Source organism: Eutrigla gurnardus, assembly GCF_963514095.1.
Source record: "Eutrigla gurnardus genome assembly, chromosome: 24".
NCBI classification, from domain to species: Eukaryota; Metazoa; Chordata; class Actinopteri; order Perciformes; family Triglidae; genus Eutrigla; species Eutrigla gurnardus.
This window is the reverse complement of record NC_139935.1, coordinates 2,312,849-2,330,102: the sequence shown is the minus strand read 5'-3', so window position 1 is coordinate 2,330,102 and position 17,254 is coordinate 2,312,849. Positions and strand designations below refer to the sequence as shown.

The window sequence follows — 17,254 nt, the reverse complement described above, 5'->3', positions numbered from 1 at the left end:
TTGAATTAAAAAAACAAACACAAAAATCAGCTGTTCCGGATGTGGGTGGGCTCTCTGTCAGCTGCAGGTGCCCCCCGGGACTCCCAGACTCAAGGTGTTGGTGTCAGCCTCAACAGGTCTCATTCTGATTCTTTCTGGAGCAGGTCACGTCCCACCCGGCTCCAGGACGATGACGACGACAACAACAAGAACAACAAAAATCATTCATTTCATGGTGAACGGGAGGCTGGAGCAAGCCGAGTTCGGGGCTGACTGCTCCGCTGCAGATGTGAAAGGTAAGAGATGATGGTGATTTATGATTACATCATCAGAATGGGAACAGATGTGACTATTGTGTTTAAACATGCACGTTAATGACAGGTGCAGCTGTCGGATGAAGTTCTGTGACTGTGTGGAGAGTAAAAGTGGACGTTTGTGAGAGTTTGAATGTTGTGGTGGCGTCTGAGCGAGGCCCTGAGCTCCATTTGGCGTTGACAGGTCCTCCACTTAAGGGGCCCTCTGCTCTCGGGATCTTGAACAAACCGATGGGCCCTTGACCTCTAAAGCCAGATTGAATGATGGCCTTTTTCCTCCCTCCTCTCCTGTGGGCAGACGTGTTCCGGGCGGCGGCCGAGGCGGGGCCTCACCACATCCTGAAGATGTACAGCCCCAGCGGCAGCGTGGTGAACATCTCCCCGCGGCTGGAGGCCAACAGCGAGGACTCGTACTACCGGCTGGAGGTGGTGGCGTCGGATCTGAAGAGTGAGCGTCCTGTCCGTCTCTAGTTTCAGCTTTCAGGCCAGAGACACATGTTGAGATGGTCTTGGTTTGGTTGCAGGTCAAGTCCTCCGTTTGGTTTCTGGGAAATTCATCATTTAGATTTAGACATTATCCAGATTCACTGCAATTAAGTGTGTTTTTCATTAAAGCAGGTTTAAACAGTTAAAGAGATAAGAAAGGAAATACATTTCCTGGATACTATATTTTCACCAGTTCAGGCCTCTTAACATTCTCTGTATGAAACAATCTGGGAAATATCTTTCAATTTAAAGCCTCACAAATGTGTAAGTGATGCACGAAGGTCCTGGTTTCATCCTACTAAGGTGTTTTGTTGTGCAGGTGGGGGGGGGCCCAAGGAGCTGGACACCATGGAGTACAGGTGAGTCCTGTAGGGGGGCATCAGGGAGGGGTCTGGGTGGTAGTGAGGAGGACTTACTGCTGCTCCTCGTCTCCTCCTCCAGGCTGCATCACCTGGAGAGTAAGGTCCTGGACGACGTGGGGCAGACTCCGGACCTCATCTGTGACCTGAAGAGCCAAGTGGAGTCGTTTAAGAGGAAGCTGGAGGTACACACATGCTTTTATTGTGAAGGAGCAGCAGCAGCACTACTTAGCAGTGATTGGCTGATTTCCCCCCGTCCCCTGTGTGTGTGTGTGTGTGTGTGTGTGTGTGTGTGTGTCAGAGTGTGAAGCACCTGAGCTGGATGGGTCTGTTCAAGGAAGACAGCGACCATCACCTCTCCAAGTTCTCCCCCAAACTGAAGACCCCCACGCTGAGCGTGCGCGAGGATCCCCGCGAGGTCCGCAAGAAGTTCCTCAACATGAGGTGACATCATCATTTCATTTGTGTGTGTGTGTGTGTGTGTGTGTGTGTGTCTGTGTGTCTGTGTGTGTGCGCGCGCACACAGACGGCTGACCCTTCTGTGTCGCTGTAGCTCGCTGCAGGTGACAGAGGAAGTGAGGGAGCACCTGAAGACGCCCATATTTGACAACTGGTGAGTCCAAACACATGAACACATACACACACACACATACACATACACACACACACTCACACCTGTGTTCGTATGTGTGTGTGTGTGTGTAGGCAGTGGGAGGAGGCGGAGATGCTGGTGCTCCTCCAGGTGATGTTCACGGACCTGGACTTCCTGACGGCGTTCCACATGGAGCTGGAAGTCCTGCAGAACTTCCTGTTCGAGGTCTACTGCCACTACAACAACATCCCCTTCCACAACTTCAGGCACTGCTTCTGTGTCACCCAGATGGTACGGGGACCGGGGGGGCACTAGGGGGACAACAACAGGACAGAAAATACCATCAACTCTTATATATATATATATATATTCTGAATGAAAGCCCAAATCAAACCCGACTATATTTAATTCTACTTACACTCACCGGTGCAGATGTATGGGCTCATCTGGCTGACGGACCTCTGGAGGAAAATCAGCAGAATCGACCTGCTGATCATGTTGACCTCGGCTCTGTGCCACGACCTGGACCACCCCGGCTACAACAACGTCTACCAGGTCGACCACTGAGGCCCCGCCCCTCATGAGGCTCCGCCCCTCTGCTGCTCCAGCTGTTTGTTTGTGGCTGGTCTGGATGATGTTGTCATTGTTCTTATTGATTCCAGATCAACGCTCAGACCGACTTGGCTCTCCGCTACAACGACATCTCCCCGCTGGAAAACCACCACTGTGCCGTCGCCTTCCGCATCATAGCCAAGGTACGAACTCTCGTAAAAGGAAGTACTGGTAAAACTAATAACATCCAGGTTCAAATCCATTTCCATGAGCTTCATCATCTAAATGCGTCAATGAGAACACAAATAAACAATTACAAATTAACCTTTATATTGAGGAGTTCCGTTATTGATTGTTCTCTTGATTTTTTCTTTTTTAATGGGAAGTTTAAAATCTGTCTTTGCAGCCGGAGTGCAACATCCTCAAAAACCTGACCTGTGAGCAGTACAAATACATCCGAGGAGGGATGATCAAGTAATCTATGCTGCTCTTCTGTCATTGGTTCGGCTTTGAAAATTAAAAAAATTAAATAAATAAAGATACTTCTTACCCAGATGCATTCTGGCCACCGACATGGCGAGACACAACGAAATCCTCAACAAGTTCAAAAGCCTGCAGCCGGTGTTCGACTTCAGCAACAAGGACCACAAGGAAGTGGTAATACACACAGACAGACAGACAGACAGACAGACGGACCAGTAGTAGTGAGTTAAGGTTAGAAACATTTTCATTGGATCATTCTTCATAAACAAAACAACTGATTGAGTTATTTTACTGCAAACTGAAGCGCTAAAAACATAAATTAGATAAATGAAGAATAACAGGGGATCGCGACTGGATCCCTGTGGGACACCAAGAGATTGTTTCTCTGCGTCTGATTCCAGCTGATGAAGATCATGGTGAAGGTGAGCGACATATCCAACGAGGCGAGGCCGATGGCGGTGGCCGAGCCCTGGCTGGACTGTCTGCTGCAGGAGTTCTTCAACCAGGTTTTCAGCCTCACTTTTATCTGATCAATGCTGCAGTCGTAAAGGTCATGGAGGTCACACTAAAAGAAGGGGGGGGGGGGGGGGGGGGGGCAGAATGAACCCAGAATTAGAGAAATAAACCCGTTGTTCTTGCAGAGCGACACGGAGAAACTCAAAGGGCTCCCCGTGACTCCCTTTATGGACCGGGACAAAGTGTCCAAACCGTCCTCCCAGACCAACTTCATCCGGTTCGTCCTGCTGCCGCTCTTCACCGAGCTCACCAAGCTGTTCCCCTGTCTGGAGGTAAGGCAACGCAGCAACGCCGATATATACGTAGAATATATGTAGAAGGGACTGAATACATTCATACTAAGAGGAAAAGTTAGCAAGTAAGCTAGCTAGCTATGTTTAAAGTTGCCGTCATGTTGTTGCTCAGAAACACATTCTGGAGCCGGTGAGACGAGCGCTGGACTATTACTCTGATCTGGAGAGGGCCGGCAAGGAGGAGGAGGAGGGGACCACCAAGGCATGAGGAGGAGAGGAGGAGGAGGAGGAGGGGGAGGAAGAGGGGAACACCAAGGCATGAGGTGGAAGAGGCGCAGGAGGACGACGAAGAGGAGGAGACGACCAAGGCAAGGAGGAGGTGTAATCCTCTTCTGTAATTGTTGCATCTCCCAGGATATACTTCTATTATTATTATGAATATTAATGAGCAGCAGTGTGATAGAGGAAGTAAAAGCTGCTGTCAGACCTGTAGGAGGATGCTGATTGGTCCAGGTAGCCTTTACACTTTCTGTGGTCACTGATGATACAGCACAATCATCATCGGACCTGTCGGTGGGTTTTAATAGGAACATAAACGACCTCATTAACAGTCAGGAGGGAAACAGCTCCACCCAGTGGACACTTTAAATATCTTACATTACACATCATAAGCAGTAATTTTGATCGATTTAATTTCAGAATCAGTTTTGTCACCCTAAAACAATTAATCTTTGACTATTAACAGGAAGTAATAACTCAGTTTTCACTTTGTTAATAAAGATCTGCTTGGTTATGTAACCTGAGTGTCTTTTTAATGTTGTTATTGAATAAAAAGCATCGATGTCGACATGAAAGAGGAAGCAAACAGAAGTTTGTTTTCACCATCTGAAGGTTTATTTTCACCTCAGTTACAAACTCAAGAAAGAAAAAAAGTGCAAATGTCTGTTTCCTGTACGAGTAATGATAAATATTTAGTGTTACGAATAAAAAGTAACGTGAGTGGGTTTTTAAATTAAATTAAAAAAAAATGTTCACAATAAATCTTCAATATATACACAGCAGGTTGGTTTTTTTCTTCAATACATTCTCTTGGCATTCAAAAACAACAAAAAGCTTGGAGTGTGTTTTTCCTAAACTCCCTTAAAAGTTTCCAGTTTGGACCGTGAAGGAGCCGAGAAGCAGCACTGTTAGACAGGAAGTGGTTTTCCATCCCTGTTATGAATATTAGCGATGTATTTACGTTATTTTCCTTCATGTTAACAGATATGTTTCGTAACCTTCTCAAAACAACCAGGCTTTTTAGTGTGATTGGAATCATTTGATATATTTACAGTATTCTCTCATCTGCGCTCTATTGAAAAGCCACCAGACTCCATTGAGAAAAACATTGATTTAAGCTTTCGGAGTTGCTGGTTTGGGTTAATGAGGAGAAATGAACCATCGCGCAGGTAAAATGTACGAGACGTGATTCAGACACAGTTCACACGTTTTAAGGCTTTTTGAAACCTTTTTGACACCATTAAATTAACGCAACATAACCAAATATAGCAGCATACTAGCTGCTACAGTAAAAGTGTCCGTTTGTGCCTTCGGAGAGCAACGGAAAGTAAATGCAGGGTTTTTAGTGTGATCGGTATATTTACAGTATTTGTCATACCTGCACTATATTGAAAAGCCACCAGACTCCATTGAGAAAAACGTAAATTTAAGCTTTCGGAGCCGCAGGTCTGGGTTAGCTAGTTAGTGTCAGATTTAATGAGAAGTGAACCATCGAGCAGGTAAATGTACGTTATTATCACACACGTTGTAAGGCTTTTTTAAACCTTTTTGACACAATTAAATCAACACAACATAACCAAAATAAAGCTGAATACTAGCTGCTACAGTAAAAGTGTCGGTTCGGAGGTGGGAGTAACGGAGTTCCAGTGGAATCAACATGGATATAAATATGGCAGCAACACAAACAGCTAGCAGCCGTGCAGCTTTACATTAAATCAGTGTTACAGACGGGATCCCTCTCACAGCTGGTCCCAGTTCTTTCATCGAGTACCGGTTTCTGTCAGACCAGATCCAAGATTGGTTTAATCTGAGATCAAGAACGTGACGCCGTTGTCCTGACGACGGAGAACATGACGAGAAGCGATGAAGAAGAAGCAGAGTTTGGCGCTCTGAACATCAGACGGCGTCAGCGTCACGTGACCTGAATAAAAAGGAAATGGCGGTGGGAGGAGGAGGGTCGCGGTTACAGGAGCGTCGCACCGGTTTCACATATTTACACCAGCTGGGTCCTCTCGGCGTCTAGTTGAACATGATGGACTGCGGGTCCTGGTTCATCATCTGAGCCATGTGACGCAGGACGTCCTTCTTGGTGATGATGCCCAGCAGACGCCTGCAATGGGAAGAAGACAATGTCACGTCAAGGTCGATCAAAGTCCAAAATCAAAGATCCCTTATTCTTCTCTTCCCACTGATCAATGTTAATGATCAAAACCATTTTATTTAGCCAGTTATGTCCCCCTCTTGTCATATGTCCACCAGATGGCGCTGTTACACCTCCAATTTTAGTTATTGATGAGTTAGTGATTCTCTGTTTATGGGTTCTGAAGTGTACGTCGGACATTTTCAAGAAAAAACAATTAATGAAATAAAGATTAATGGTAAGGTGGAAAATAAAAGCTAATATCCTCTGAGCTACAAACCTGTAAAGTTTAAATACAAATATTCACCGTATTTTACCGTTTCGTGGATAAAATCACGAGTTAAAAAAAAACAGCTTTTAGTTATTTTTGTTCCCTGAAACGTTAAAAGTGTGTGACACGGTGTGGGGGGTTCGGGTCCTACCCGCTCCGGGTGACGAGACACTGGCGGAGACCCAGCTTGCGGAAGATGTCCACCACGGTCTCCATGGGCGTGTGGTCGGTGACGGTGAACGGGCTGAGGTTCAGGATGCGGCGCAGCTTCAGCAGCTGCGGGTCGCTGGCCGGCAGCTGCGGCGCATCCTCGGTGAAGTAGACCACGGAGCTGCTCACCACGCCGTCCTGCTTCTGACGGGCCGTTTCTGTCGAGAGACAAGGGGAGGAGGCGGGGTCACAATCCACGTGTGACATCACACAACACACGGATGACGCGGCGACTTACTGATGGCGAGGGTGAGATCCCGGCGCTGCACGAAGCCGATGAGCCGCTCGGACTCCCGGGACACGACCACGGGGAAGCCGTTGTAGTCGGTGTCCTTGATGAGCGTCTCCACGTCCTCCACCGTGGTGCTGTCCTGCGTCAGCACGGCGAGCGGCGGGTCGTTGCGGCGGGGGCGCATCACGTCGGTGGCCAGCGTGCGGTGGGTGAACTCGTCCCGGACGTCCAGGTACGGGTATCCGTTCAGCTGGATGTGAGACTCGTAGATGCCCTCCTTCCCGAAGGCGTCCGCCACCCACTTACTGGTGACGGCGGCCGCCATCAGGGGTACAATGTACTCCAGACCGCCGGTCAGCTCGAACATGATGACCACGAGGGAGACGGTCATCCGGGTCACGCCGCCTGGAAACATTTTAGATCAATATATTAATGGAAGACGAATCATCGAAGGAAATAACCGTCTCAACATCATCAGGTCTGCCTCCCCCTCTCCACTCACCCAGACAGGCGGCGGCCCCCACCATGGCGTAGAGTCCTGGCGTGACACAGTCGGCGCCGGGCCGGCACCAGTTCTTGAAGATGATCCAGTCGTGGTGGTGGTACGCCATCTGCTCCACAGCGATGCCCACGATCCGCCCGGCGATGGCGCCGACCGCCATGCTGGGGATGAAGAGACCCGACGGGATCTGGGGAGGAAACGGGAGACACGGGGGGGTTACGAGGATCCGGTGTATGTATAGGCGGTGGACTCCCTGGTACTGACCTTCATGCCGAAGGTGAAGATGGTGATGATGATCTTGAAGATGAGGGCGAGGGCGAGCTGCCACAGGGCGTTGTAGACGCCGGGCCCCGCCGGCCGGTCGGGGATGTCGTCCACCGGCCGGCTCATGTTGGGGTTGTTGATGTAGTCGCAGAGCTGAGACGACTCCAGGGCGCCGCAGTCGTTGAACAGCTCCGAGATGAGCTCGCTGGTGCTGCGGCGGGTGTACGGGTTGGGGAACGCCAGCACGGCTGTGATGCCCGTCACGGCGATGACCTCCAGCACCGGGTACTTCCCCAGCTGCGTGGTCTTGCGGCGGCGGCACCACGCGATGTTGGCCCGGATGAAGAGGGTCCCCCAGAGGCCGCCGAACACGCCCAGCAGGATGAAGGGCACCAGCTCCGCCATGTACCACGGCGTGTGGTACTCCACGTAGAACAGCACCAGCCGGCTGTTGCCGAACGGGTTGATGGAGCGCAGCGTGAAGGCGGCGACCAGCGCGGCGAAGAAGGAACGCCACAGGGTCTTCAGGGGGAAGTAGTAGCTGACCTGCAGGGGACAGGAAGGAGGGAACCACAGGTGAGGGTCAGACCTGGACCTGGCTGTGGACCACAACGGGAACTAATACAAACCTCTTCCAGGCTGAACAGGACTCCTCCGATGGGCGCTCCGAATGCCACCGACACTCCGGCTGCTGCTGCTGCCGACAGCACCTGGAAAGGTCAAAGGTCAGAGGTCAGCTGACATCCTAAGGTGTCCTGCTGCTTGCTTTCCTCTTGACCAATCAGCAGCGTACCTCTCGGCGCTTGCCCTCATTCTTGCTGTACTTGGAGAAGAGGCTGCAGAAGAGGTTCCCGCAGCAGCAGGCCACGTGGACCAGGGGGCCCTCCTTCCCCAGGCTGAGGCCCGACGACACCGCCAGGACCAGGGTGACGGTCTTGATCAGCAGGGTCCACTTCCCCAGGTAGCCCCGGATGATGAAACCGCTGAGGATCGTCTTGATCTGCCACACAAAAACCACAAAGACTAGCATCTGGTGTGGACCTGCATGATGGCCGAGGTCGGGGGTTTCTCTCACCTCTGGGATCCCCGACCCGCAGGCGTACGGGGCGAAGACTCGAACCAGCGACACGGCCAGGAAGGAGAACAGCAGAGCCCACAGGACGTACAGGAAGTAGTTCAGCACGTACGCCCCCGCGCCCTGACACACAGAAACACATCGTTTAGGCTTTTCTCCTACGCAGTCCTGGTCCTGGTCTCCGTCCAGAGCCGAGTCTGACCTCGGCGTGGCCCGTCATCAGCTCCGCCCACTTCTGCCACTGGGGACACTTGTCGCGGTCGTCGAAGGTGGTCTCGTTGGAGGTCCAGCAGCACTGCTCGTGGCTGTACCAGAAAGCCGACAGGCACACGCCTTCCTTCAGGTCCGTCATCCAGTCCACCGCCAAGTCGATCACGCCGGCCAGCGTCCCTGCAGAGACCGGAACAGTCGACTCAAAGGGGACACAGGACGTCAGGAACTAAACCCTGACCAGGTGACCCCCCCGACTGACCTGAGAGCAGCCCGATGAGCAGCATCACCACCCATCCGGACCAGGCGTCCAGCAGGCTCTTGATCAGCTCCCACATGGACTCTTTGCTCTTACTGGTGATCTGGGAGACAGACAAATGTTTATTTATATATATATATATATATATATATATATATATATATATATATATATATATATGTATATGTATACATATATATATATATAGAGAGAGTATGTCGTAGAGGACCCGGTCCAACCTTGCGGTGGCGGTCCGTGTCCCTGGACTTCTCCCTCAGCCAGTCGATGGTGTGGAAGTCCTCGTAGGTGCCCACGTCGGGAAACGGCTCGTCCAGGAAGTCCATCAGGTTTCCGGTGCCGTTCATCTCCTCGGTGGGCGTGGCGCCGCTGCTGACACCTGCAGACAGGATGAGCGTTTGATTACGGTGGTCATATCATCATCATCATCATCAACAAGATCATCATCAGCATTGTATTTTTTTTAAATCCGTGACGCACTTCCTCCTCTCTGAAGAGACGCCTGATTGGACCCCTCCGCCGGTCTGAGCTCCGCCCCGCCGTCGGACGCTGCCAGGAAACAGGAAGTTGAACAGCTCAGTTTAGTATTAATGTTGCCTTCAGGTTCATGTGTGGACAAATAAACAAGGTTCAACATGAACAAGGAGCGAGGGCTGCAGCTCCATGACTCAGACTGACTGTTCACGTTGATTGATCCAGACCTGATCACACCTGACTGGACAGAACTGTTACCTTGGACGTGTATATTTGCATTCTCATTTTTATTTTGGATAAATAATCATCAGTTATGTGGCTTTAATTAAAAATTATGTTATCAATGATAAAAAAAAAAAGACAGCACTTATACCACATTACAAAATCCAAACTAGTGTCGTATCGATGTATTGATCAGCTCGAGGTCGATGAAATATCAAATATCAAAGATATTGTGGGGGGGTTTTTTCAGTCAGATGATCAATTTGTTCCCGATTAGCTTTCGACTAATAATCGATCATCTGATCGACACTGTCATCGAGTTAAGACACATAATAATAATAACAATAATATTAATATTATTATTATTATTGAGGAGGAGACTGTCGCATTAAGGCTGCAGTGTTAGCATCTATAGCTAACGTCATCCTCCAGCGTTAGCACTAGCACTAGCGTAGCGCCGTCAGCCGCATAAAGCCTACCTTCCCCGGCCTCCATGGCTCAGTCTGTCCGGGAGACGAGTGCAAAAGAGCCGCAAACTAGTATTCAACATCCGCTCTGCGACGCATTGTTTCTAGCTTTTAGATACCCAGAGAAAAGTGACGTGAAATGTCGAGAAATGATAAACAAGACGGCGTCAGAGACCGCTTCCCACAATGCACCTGTTCACGTGGTTGGCGGACGAGCATCAAAGATCGTCTATTAGAGAAGCGACAACAGCTCACTCATCATTTAGCGGTGATCAGATCCACATCGGGGGTTTATTGGCATTAAATGAATTAATAACACGAGTTTTCTGTCTGCATGCACTCTTTTATATACTATATTAATAGTGGAACATCATGAGGGAAGTAGGGAAGCCCATTTCTGCCAATGTCAGACAAAATAATTTTCTCCAAATATTGACATGCAGCACTAACTCGTATTTTGAGACACAAAATCATATTTTGAGATACTAAGTCATTATTTTGAGAAAGGTTCTCATTTTGTGAAAGTTTCTATTTCTGTTCCGATAGTGGCGTAAATGGGCTTCCATAGAAACGTCCCTACAACAGTGGGGTAAGAATAACACCATCATATTGGAACTTCTTACAGATTCTGCATTAATAACAACATTTACAAATACAGCTGGACATAACAAATTCCACAAACGCGAATAGTTAATAGTTTTCCGACGATGATACTTTCTGCAAGACTCAAAATATAGATTCATTTATTTTTTGTTATCACATTTTTGAACGCCATTGAGAAGGTATATCGTGCAAAACGATGCATCCTTTTACATGGAAGGTAGAAATATAATTTTAATAATATCTAATATGAATTCAACTCCACCCTTTAAGGGGTCTAGAATTGAAACTGCATTTCTTACACATTTAGACACTCAAACTCCATGTTACGTTTGAGAAATGACCACATTAATAAAGGTTCACGTTTCACAAACATGAAGTCGACCACTTCCTAAAAGTTCAATTCCCTGCAAAGAGCCTGTGATCTTTGTTTGAAGCAACTAACAACATTGTATCCAGCAAATAACCAAACTGTATTGAGACTTGTGCTTTAATTCTTCACGTTTGTCTGTATGAACATTTGGACAATTTGCAACATATTTTTTAACTTTGATCCTTCATCAAAAGCAAACATTTAAGATGATGTTTAGTTATTGAACAAACCTTGGTTGTTACCTTTGACCCGGTTGTGTGTCACACACCTTTGTCCCACTTGGCCAGGGAAAGTGGGCGGAGCTTCTGGGAGAGTCTGCAGGTCCAGAGATGCCTCTCTTGCATGAGAAACAGAAGCTTCCTGGACAACATGGCCGACCAGAAAGCCGTCGTGTTCAACTTCTGGGGAGTCGCCGTCTCTTCCAGACCTCCTGCAGTTTTCCACAAGTTGGAGGAGTTGCACAACCTGCCAGGGTAAGGAAGACAGGGGCAACTGTTGGGCAACATGTCCACGCTGTAAAAGTGTGTTTTAACTTCTCTGCCAAAGCAGGACAGGGATTTGACAGGAATGTTTATACGTAGATGCAGACTTTTTAGCAATCTGTATTCAAAACAGACAAGTCTGTTTCTTTCCAGCGTGTCGGGACGTGGGATTTGACTCTAACTGCTGTTAAACACACAACACGGATGTTCATGGACACCTGAGCTGTTGTTTGAAATCTTTCTGTGCTCTGGAGCATGAACATTTCTCTTCACTGGGGTAAAGACAGAGCCAGACCAGTACACCCACTGGGTCTTAATGGTTGACAAATCCAAATGAATGATTGTCCACACCGACTCCAACCTGAAACACTTCTGCTGTTTCCAGAAAATCAATACAACTGCTTATTTTTTTTTTCTTATTTGTAAACATGGACCATCGTCTTATTTCTGGTCCTGGAACTAGACGATAAACCGCGTCACCATTAGGACTCGATATGACGATGACTATAAGACGAGCTCTCTGTGGTTTTCAGGGGTTTCCTGTCCGGTGTGGCGTCCCAGCCAGGCGGCGCCATGAGCCGGGCGCAGAGAGGCGAGATGACGCTCTCTCAGGTGGGTGACATCATCAACAATCTAGCCGATGGGGGGGCGACCGAGTATGAAGCCTTTCACGCTTTGACGGTGTGTGCAGATGATCCCGGCATTGGAGGCGGAGTGTGTGAAGGAGGCCCAGGTGAGGGGCGTGACTCTGCCGTCTGATTGGTCGGCGAGACGCCTGCTGGAGGAGCTCAGACAGGTGATGACGGACGTCCAACCAGCTGTGCTGAAAACAGCTGCCAGCCTGCGTCGCAGCGGTACGTCAGTCCATCATTTAGCTTCTAGTATTCAGGTTTTCTGCATTTGGAGAATGAAGATTTGCACCTGTATGGAGTCATAGGAGTGCCATAATCAAAGATTTATCTTTTTTTATTCCTCTTTATATTGATTTTTCCCCCTTATTCTTTCACAGATGTAAGTAAATGAAAAAATTTAGATGTATAAAGAGAAGTAAATTTTTTTAAAATTAAAACAACAAATGAATGTGACGTAATGAAAATGCTGAAATCACTCTTAGATTCTACCCTTCCATTTAATTATTTGTATTTCCTCTATTTTTATTTTCTTGTTGTAATTATTTCTCTTTTAAATTGTTCCTTTACAGATGTAATCTTTATGATGGCACTCCTAGGACTCCGTACCGGGAGTACTTTGATTCGCTACTTTAAGTATTTAACATACACGGAGCTGTATTTCCCTCCCATCAGGCTTACTGACAGCTGTTCTGGCCAATCACTGGCTGGATGACGACGCGGCTGCCGACGCTCCAGCCCGCCTCCTCTCTCTGCTGGGCGGCCACTTCGACCTGGTCCTCCAGTCCTGTCGCTCGGGTCACAGGGTCCCAGAGCCCGCCATGTTCAGCAGCGCTCTGCAGCGCCTGGGAGTGACATCACAGCAGGTGGCGGCGTCATCGAGCCCCCGTGGCGTGTGTGTGTAGGACGGTGTATATGGTGGAAACACCCGTTGTGACCCGTCGTCCCGTTTCAGGCTCTCTGGTTGGACGCTGACGAGGAAGGCGTGGCAGCGGCAAAGCAGGCGGGGATGGCGGCCATCTTGGTGGAAAACCTGGACGACGCTCTGGAGAAACTGACCAACTTCACGGGGGTTCAGGTGAGGACCAGAACACGTTGGTCACTGACAGCAACGTGCATCGTCATTTTCAAGACATAAAAGAAAGTAATAAAATTTCAAACTGTGACGGATTGCTAACATTAGCACGTACTGGTGTTATAGGCCGTCGGAGCGGAGAGTCCTCCGGAGTCCTGCAGACCGGATGACGTGGCTCACGGATACGTCACCATCAGGGTAACGAGCCGTGATCTCTTGAGGGAGTTATGGAAGACACGGTTGAACTGTATGGAGTCATAGGAGTGCCATAATTAAGAATAAATATTATAATGTTTCTCTTTATAAGAAAATGGAAGTGTAGAATATAAGAGAATAATTTCAAATCTTTAAAAATGTTTTATATTTTATTTCCACATTCTGTATTTACATAGGTATTCTTCCATGTACTTTTTTTTCTTTATTATGGCACTCCTGTGCCTCCATAGTTGCTGTTCTCTGGTGATTCTAATAATCCCTGTGTGTGTGTGTGTGTGTGTGTGTGTGTGTGTGTGTGTGTGTCAGCCTGGTGTGAGGACTCACTACGTTGAAATGGGCTCGGGTCCACCGGTCCTGCTGTGTCACGGCTTCCCTGAGAGCTGGTTCTCCTGGAGGTACCAGGTACCTGAACGCACCAAACACACGTTCAGGTTTTCAGGTTCACGGCGTCGCCATGATGCTGAGCATCTCTCTCTCCCTCCAACAGATCCCGGCGGTGGCGGCGGCCGGCTTCAGGGTGCTGGCTCTGGACATGAAGGGGTACGGAGAGTCAACAGCGCCTCCAGGTCAGAAACATACTTACATAAGACAAACTACAGGAGGTCACCGTTCAAAAGGAGTTTACTGCTATTCATGGGAAAACTTATATAAACCTTATATATGTGAAAACTTTTAACATGTTGTTTTAATGTAATAATGACTTATAAATGTTTCCCTCCGACAGACATCGAGGAGTATTCTCAGGAGCAGCTCTGCAAGGTACAAATACACTCGTCATTCACTACAGTTACACAAATATGTAAAGAAACATTTCTTTTACAGAAAAACTATGTTGTTTATGTTAATAATATAATTATGTCACAGTAACACGTGCCATTTTTTTAGGTTTAAACAATAATAATTAGCCGATGGGGAACCAAAATTATAATATCCAATATGCAAGTTTATGCAATTAAAAAGAAAAATTAAGAACATAAGTTATTTTTTATAAACGTCCAACTTAAACTATGTCAAGTCCGAATATTAATGTTATTCTTTTTTAATTCTACCCTAATGCATTGTGGTAATTAATCTTAGATCAGATTATATCTACCTTAAATAATATTTATAATATTTGTGTCTTCCTGCAGGATTTGATCACATTTCTGGACAAAATGGTGAGTAAATAACACACGAATGTTAAATGAAATGACAAATTATTTTAGATTTAATTACCGGCCGTCCACGTTCCTCGTTGCAGTCGATACCAAAGGTCACGCTGGTGGGTCACGACTGGGGCGGCCTCCTGGTGTGGACCATGGCTCAGTATTTCCCTGAGAGAGTCAGGTAACACACACACACACACACACACACACACCCAGACCCGGGTGAAGTGAGTGTTGAGTGTCGTTGTGTTTGCAGGGCTGTGGCGTCCCTGAACACCCCCCTGTTCCCGGTGGACCCGTCCGTGAGTCCTGCTGACAAGCTGAAGGCGGTGCCCATCTTCGACTACCAGCTCTACTTCCAGAGACCCGTAAGTCCGTCTGCAGCTCAGGATAAAGAAACAATTACACACATCTAAACAAGAATAAAGAAGCAGATAAGTTCATACAAACATTTCATTATTCCCACATTTATTTAGTCTTAAAAATAGTGTGATATTACGGAGTCATTGGAGTGCCATAATTAAGAATAACTGAATATGTAAAAAAAAAAAATTATATCTTCACATTTTTCTTTACTTATTTATTCTTTTCATTATTAAAGGAAAAAACAAATAAATAAGTGAATAAAAATGTGGAAATATAGAGAAAGAATGTCATTATTTCCACATTGTATTTTCTGGTAACATGTCCATATTTTTGACTTCCTTATGAATCTTGAGTATTGTATTTTGCAGTTCGTCAGTTTAAAGTTGCAAACCAACGCGTCGGCAGGTGTTGGCGCCTCCTTCAGGTGTTTCCTGTTTCTGCGTTTTAGGGCGTAGCGGAGGCCGAGCTGGAGAAAGACTTGGAGAGAACCTTCAACATTTTCTTCCTCAGCAGCACCGAAGCGGTGAGGAGGTTTCCTATTAAATAAATAAATCAATAACAATAAAATAAACATCATTATTGTCTCTCAGGCGAAGCGTCCGCTCTCCACCGCGGGAGTCTGCGCTCGAGGTGAATATACAATCTTATTACGAGTCAGGAGACGCCGCCAGTAAACGCTGACGTGTATGTGTGTTTGTGTGGTCAGGTGGTCTGTTTGTGGGCGTGGCCGAGCAGATTCCCCAAGGTGACCTGCTAACGGAGGCCGACCTGCAGTACTACGTCAGCCAGTACAAAGAGCGAGGCTTCAGGTAGTGTCATTCACTCTCCTTCTGCAGGGAGGGGCGTGGCATTACTTAGGGATTCACTGAACCACAAGGCATTCTGGGATTGCAGCTCCTGAATCTCTTATATGTCCTTAAGATAACGTAGAAACATCCAGATATGTTGCTTTAGCAGCTTGTCCAAAGGTCAACTTCATATTTATTCAATTTAAAGTCATGAATCAAGTTTTGGCCGATGTAAATGATTAATTCCCAAATAAAGAATGTAATGAATCTATGTAATTTGAGTGTTACGGCCCAGGACTAACAACGATGGAGGTGAATATGTGAATAAGTATGCCTTGTGTCCGGTTGGACAGGAGGCCTCTGAACTGGTACCGTAACGGCGACGCCAACTGGAGGTGGATGTGTTCTCGTCCAGCTGGGAAGGTTCGTTAACGAGGCCTCAATCCTGTCTCACTATCTGTCTGAGGCTCTCAGCCAATGAGCTTTGAGCCTCAGACTTCCTGCTCTTGGCTCATTGGCTCCCACTGAATATCTTTTTAAAACACATGTTTAGGGCTCAGTTTGTGCATCTGTTGGGGGACTATTTTCAGCGGCAGATTGATGCCAGTGTGTGTGTGTGTGTTAGCTATTGATGCCGGCCCTGATGGTGACGGCTGGTAAAGACCCGGTGCTGCTGCCGGCCTTCTCCCGGGGGATGGAGGACCTGGTGAGGAGACAAACACAGGTGTGATCACATCCGTTATCGGACGTTATTAAATCTCGCCGTCTCTGATCAGATCCCCAACCTGAGCCGAGGCCACGTGGAGGACTGCGGACACTGGACTCAGGTGGAGAGGCCGGCGGAGACCAACCGCATCCTGATCTCGTGGCTTCAGGAGACGCTGAAGGAGGCTGGAGGCGTTACCATGGCGCCCAAACTGTGAGGGAGGATAAAGAGCTGAGATCGGTTATTATCATTCAAATGTCATCCGACGCCGTTCTGGACCTTCAGCAAAGTTTACATACTCAATATTTTCACAAGTAAACAAGAATCAATCAAATAAAATGTATAAAAACAGAAACAAAAAGATGAGCTGACAGCGACTTTATTTGAGTGTGAAGATTTGATTGTTGATTGACTAGAAAACAAATAATTACAATAATACAAGCAGTAAAACAGAGCGATAATAACACGATCATTAAAACAGAAATCCGTTGTTTAATTTTGAACTTTAGTTCAACGTGGAGCAGGTGGCATTGTGGGTAAAAATATTTTTGATTAAATAAGCAACATACGTACAAAAATATAACATAAAAAACCCTAAAAAGATGTGAATATTTCAGATTTCAAGAATGAAATTAAATATTTTGAGAAAAAAGTTATGTTCTAAATATATACAGATATTATTTTTTGCAAATTTATCCTTAAAACTTTTAATTTACTTAAATTTATATAAAATATTC

At 47.1% G+C, this 17,254-nt stretch overlaps 3 protein-coding genes across 3 annotated transcripts; 2 read left to right on the top strand and 1 right to left on the bottom strand.

The window, feature by feature from the left end:
- The first annotated feature begins 144 nt into the window (after positions 1-144).
- On the top strand, positions 145-3,789 carry LOC311009877 (high affinity cGMP-specific 3',5'-cyclic phosphodiesterase 9A-like). The gene is made up of 14 exons (XM_084004307.1): positions 145-275; positions 592-741; positions 1,099-1,138; positions 1,221-1,323; positions 1,440-1,582; positions 1,692-1,751; positions 1,844-2,021; positions 2,163-2,285; positions 2,393-2,485; positions 2,689-2,756; positions 2,837-2,939; positions 3,167-3,271; positions 3,407-3,553; positions 3,687-3,789. Exons 1-14 carry the CDS (start codon positions 170-172, stop codon positions 3,780-3,782), a joined length of 1,515 nt encoding a protein of 504 aa, XP_083860433.1. The 5' UTR covers positions 145-169; the 3' UTR covers positions 3,783-3,789.
- Positions 3,790-4,385: 596 nt separating this feature from the next.
- Positions 4,386-10,316, bottom strand: clcn4 (chloride channel, voltage-sensitive 4). Its single transcript, XM_084004030.1, has 13 exons — positions 10,150-10,316; positions 9,455-9,523; positions 9,196-9,353; positions 8,960-9,059; positions 8,690-8,877; positions 8,488-8,610; positions 8,206-8,412; positions 8,042-8,122; positions 7,413-7,958; positions 7,149-7,335; positions 6,653-7,051; positions 6,356-6,572; positions 4,386-5,903 (listed from the first exon to the last, which is right to left on the bottom strand). The coding sequence occupies exons 1-13, from the start codon at positions 10,163-10,165 to the stop codon at positions 5,813-5,815; spliced, it is 2,382 nt and encodes a 793-aa protein (XP_083860156.1). The 5' UTR covers positions 10,166-10,316; the 3' UTR covers positions 4,386-5,812.
- Positions 10,317-11,449: 1,133 nt separating this feature from the next.
- On the top strand, positions 11,450-16,885 carry ephx2 (epoxide hydrolase 2, cytoplasmic). Its single transcript, XM_084004031.1, has 18 exons — positions 11,450-11,583; positions 12,126-12,204; positions 12,284-12,446; positions 12,897-13,087; positions 13,177-13,299; positions 13,423-13,494; positions 13,819-13,914; positions 14,000-14,078; positions 14,237-14,271; positions 14,643-14,669; positions 14,753-14,838; positions 14,914-15,025; positions 15,472-15,546; positions 15,614-15,653; positions 15,730-15,832; positions 16,165-16,234; positions 16,437-16,517; positions 16,588-16,885. Exons 1-18 carry the CDS (start codon positions 11,453-11,455, stop codon positions 16,732-16,734), a joined length of 1,710 nt encoding a protein of 569 aa, XP_083860157.1. The 5' UTR covers positions 11,450-11,452; the 3' UTR covers positions 16,735-16,885.
- Positions 16,886-17,254: the final 369 nt, after the last annotated feature.

What these genes read in the sequence shown, in the direction of transcription:
- clcn4 (XM_084004030.1), bottom strand. An exon ending in ACACGGACCGCCACCGCAAG is followed by an intron (nt 9,060 to 9,195) that starts GTTGGACCGGGT and finishes TCTGTCTCCCAG; the next exon opens with ATCACCAGTAAGAGCAAAGA. An exon ending in ATGAGGGCAAGCGCCGAGAG is followed by an intron (nt 8,123 to 8,205) that starts GTACGCTGCTGA and finishes TGACCTTTCCAG; the next exon opens with GTGCTGTCGGCAGCAGCAGC.
- ephx2 (XM_084004031.1), top strand. Translation starts at nt 11,453, where the DNA reads ATGAGAAACAGAAGCTTCCTGGACAACATGGCCGACCAGAAAGCCGTC. An exon ending in ACGGATACGTCACCATCAGG is followed by an intron (nt 13,495 to 13,818) that starts GTAACGAGCCGT and finishes TGTGTGTGTCAG; the next exon opens with CCTGGTGTGAGGACTCACTA. An exon ending in AGCTCTACTTCCAGAGACCC is followed by an intron (nt 15,026 to 15,471) that starts GTAAGTCCGTCT and finishes TCTGCGTTTTAG; the next exon opens with GGCGTAGCGGAGGCCGAGCT.
- LOC311009877 (XM_084004307.1), top strand. Translation starts at nt 170, where the DNA reads ATGACGACGACAACAACAAGAACAACAAAAATCATTCATTTCATGGTG. An exon ending in ACGCCCATATTTGACAACTG is followed by an intron (nt 1,752 to 1,843) that starts GTGAGTCCAAAC and finishes GTGTGTGTGTAG; the next exon opens with GCAGTGGGAGGAGGCGGAGA. An exon ending in TGCAGGAGTTCTTCAACCAG is followed by an intron (nt 3,272 to 3,406) that starts GTTTTCAGCCTC and finishes TTGTTCTTGCAG; the next exon opens with AGCGACACGGAGAAACTCAA.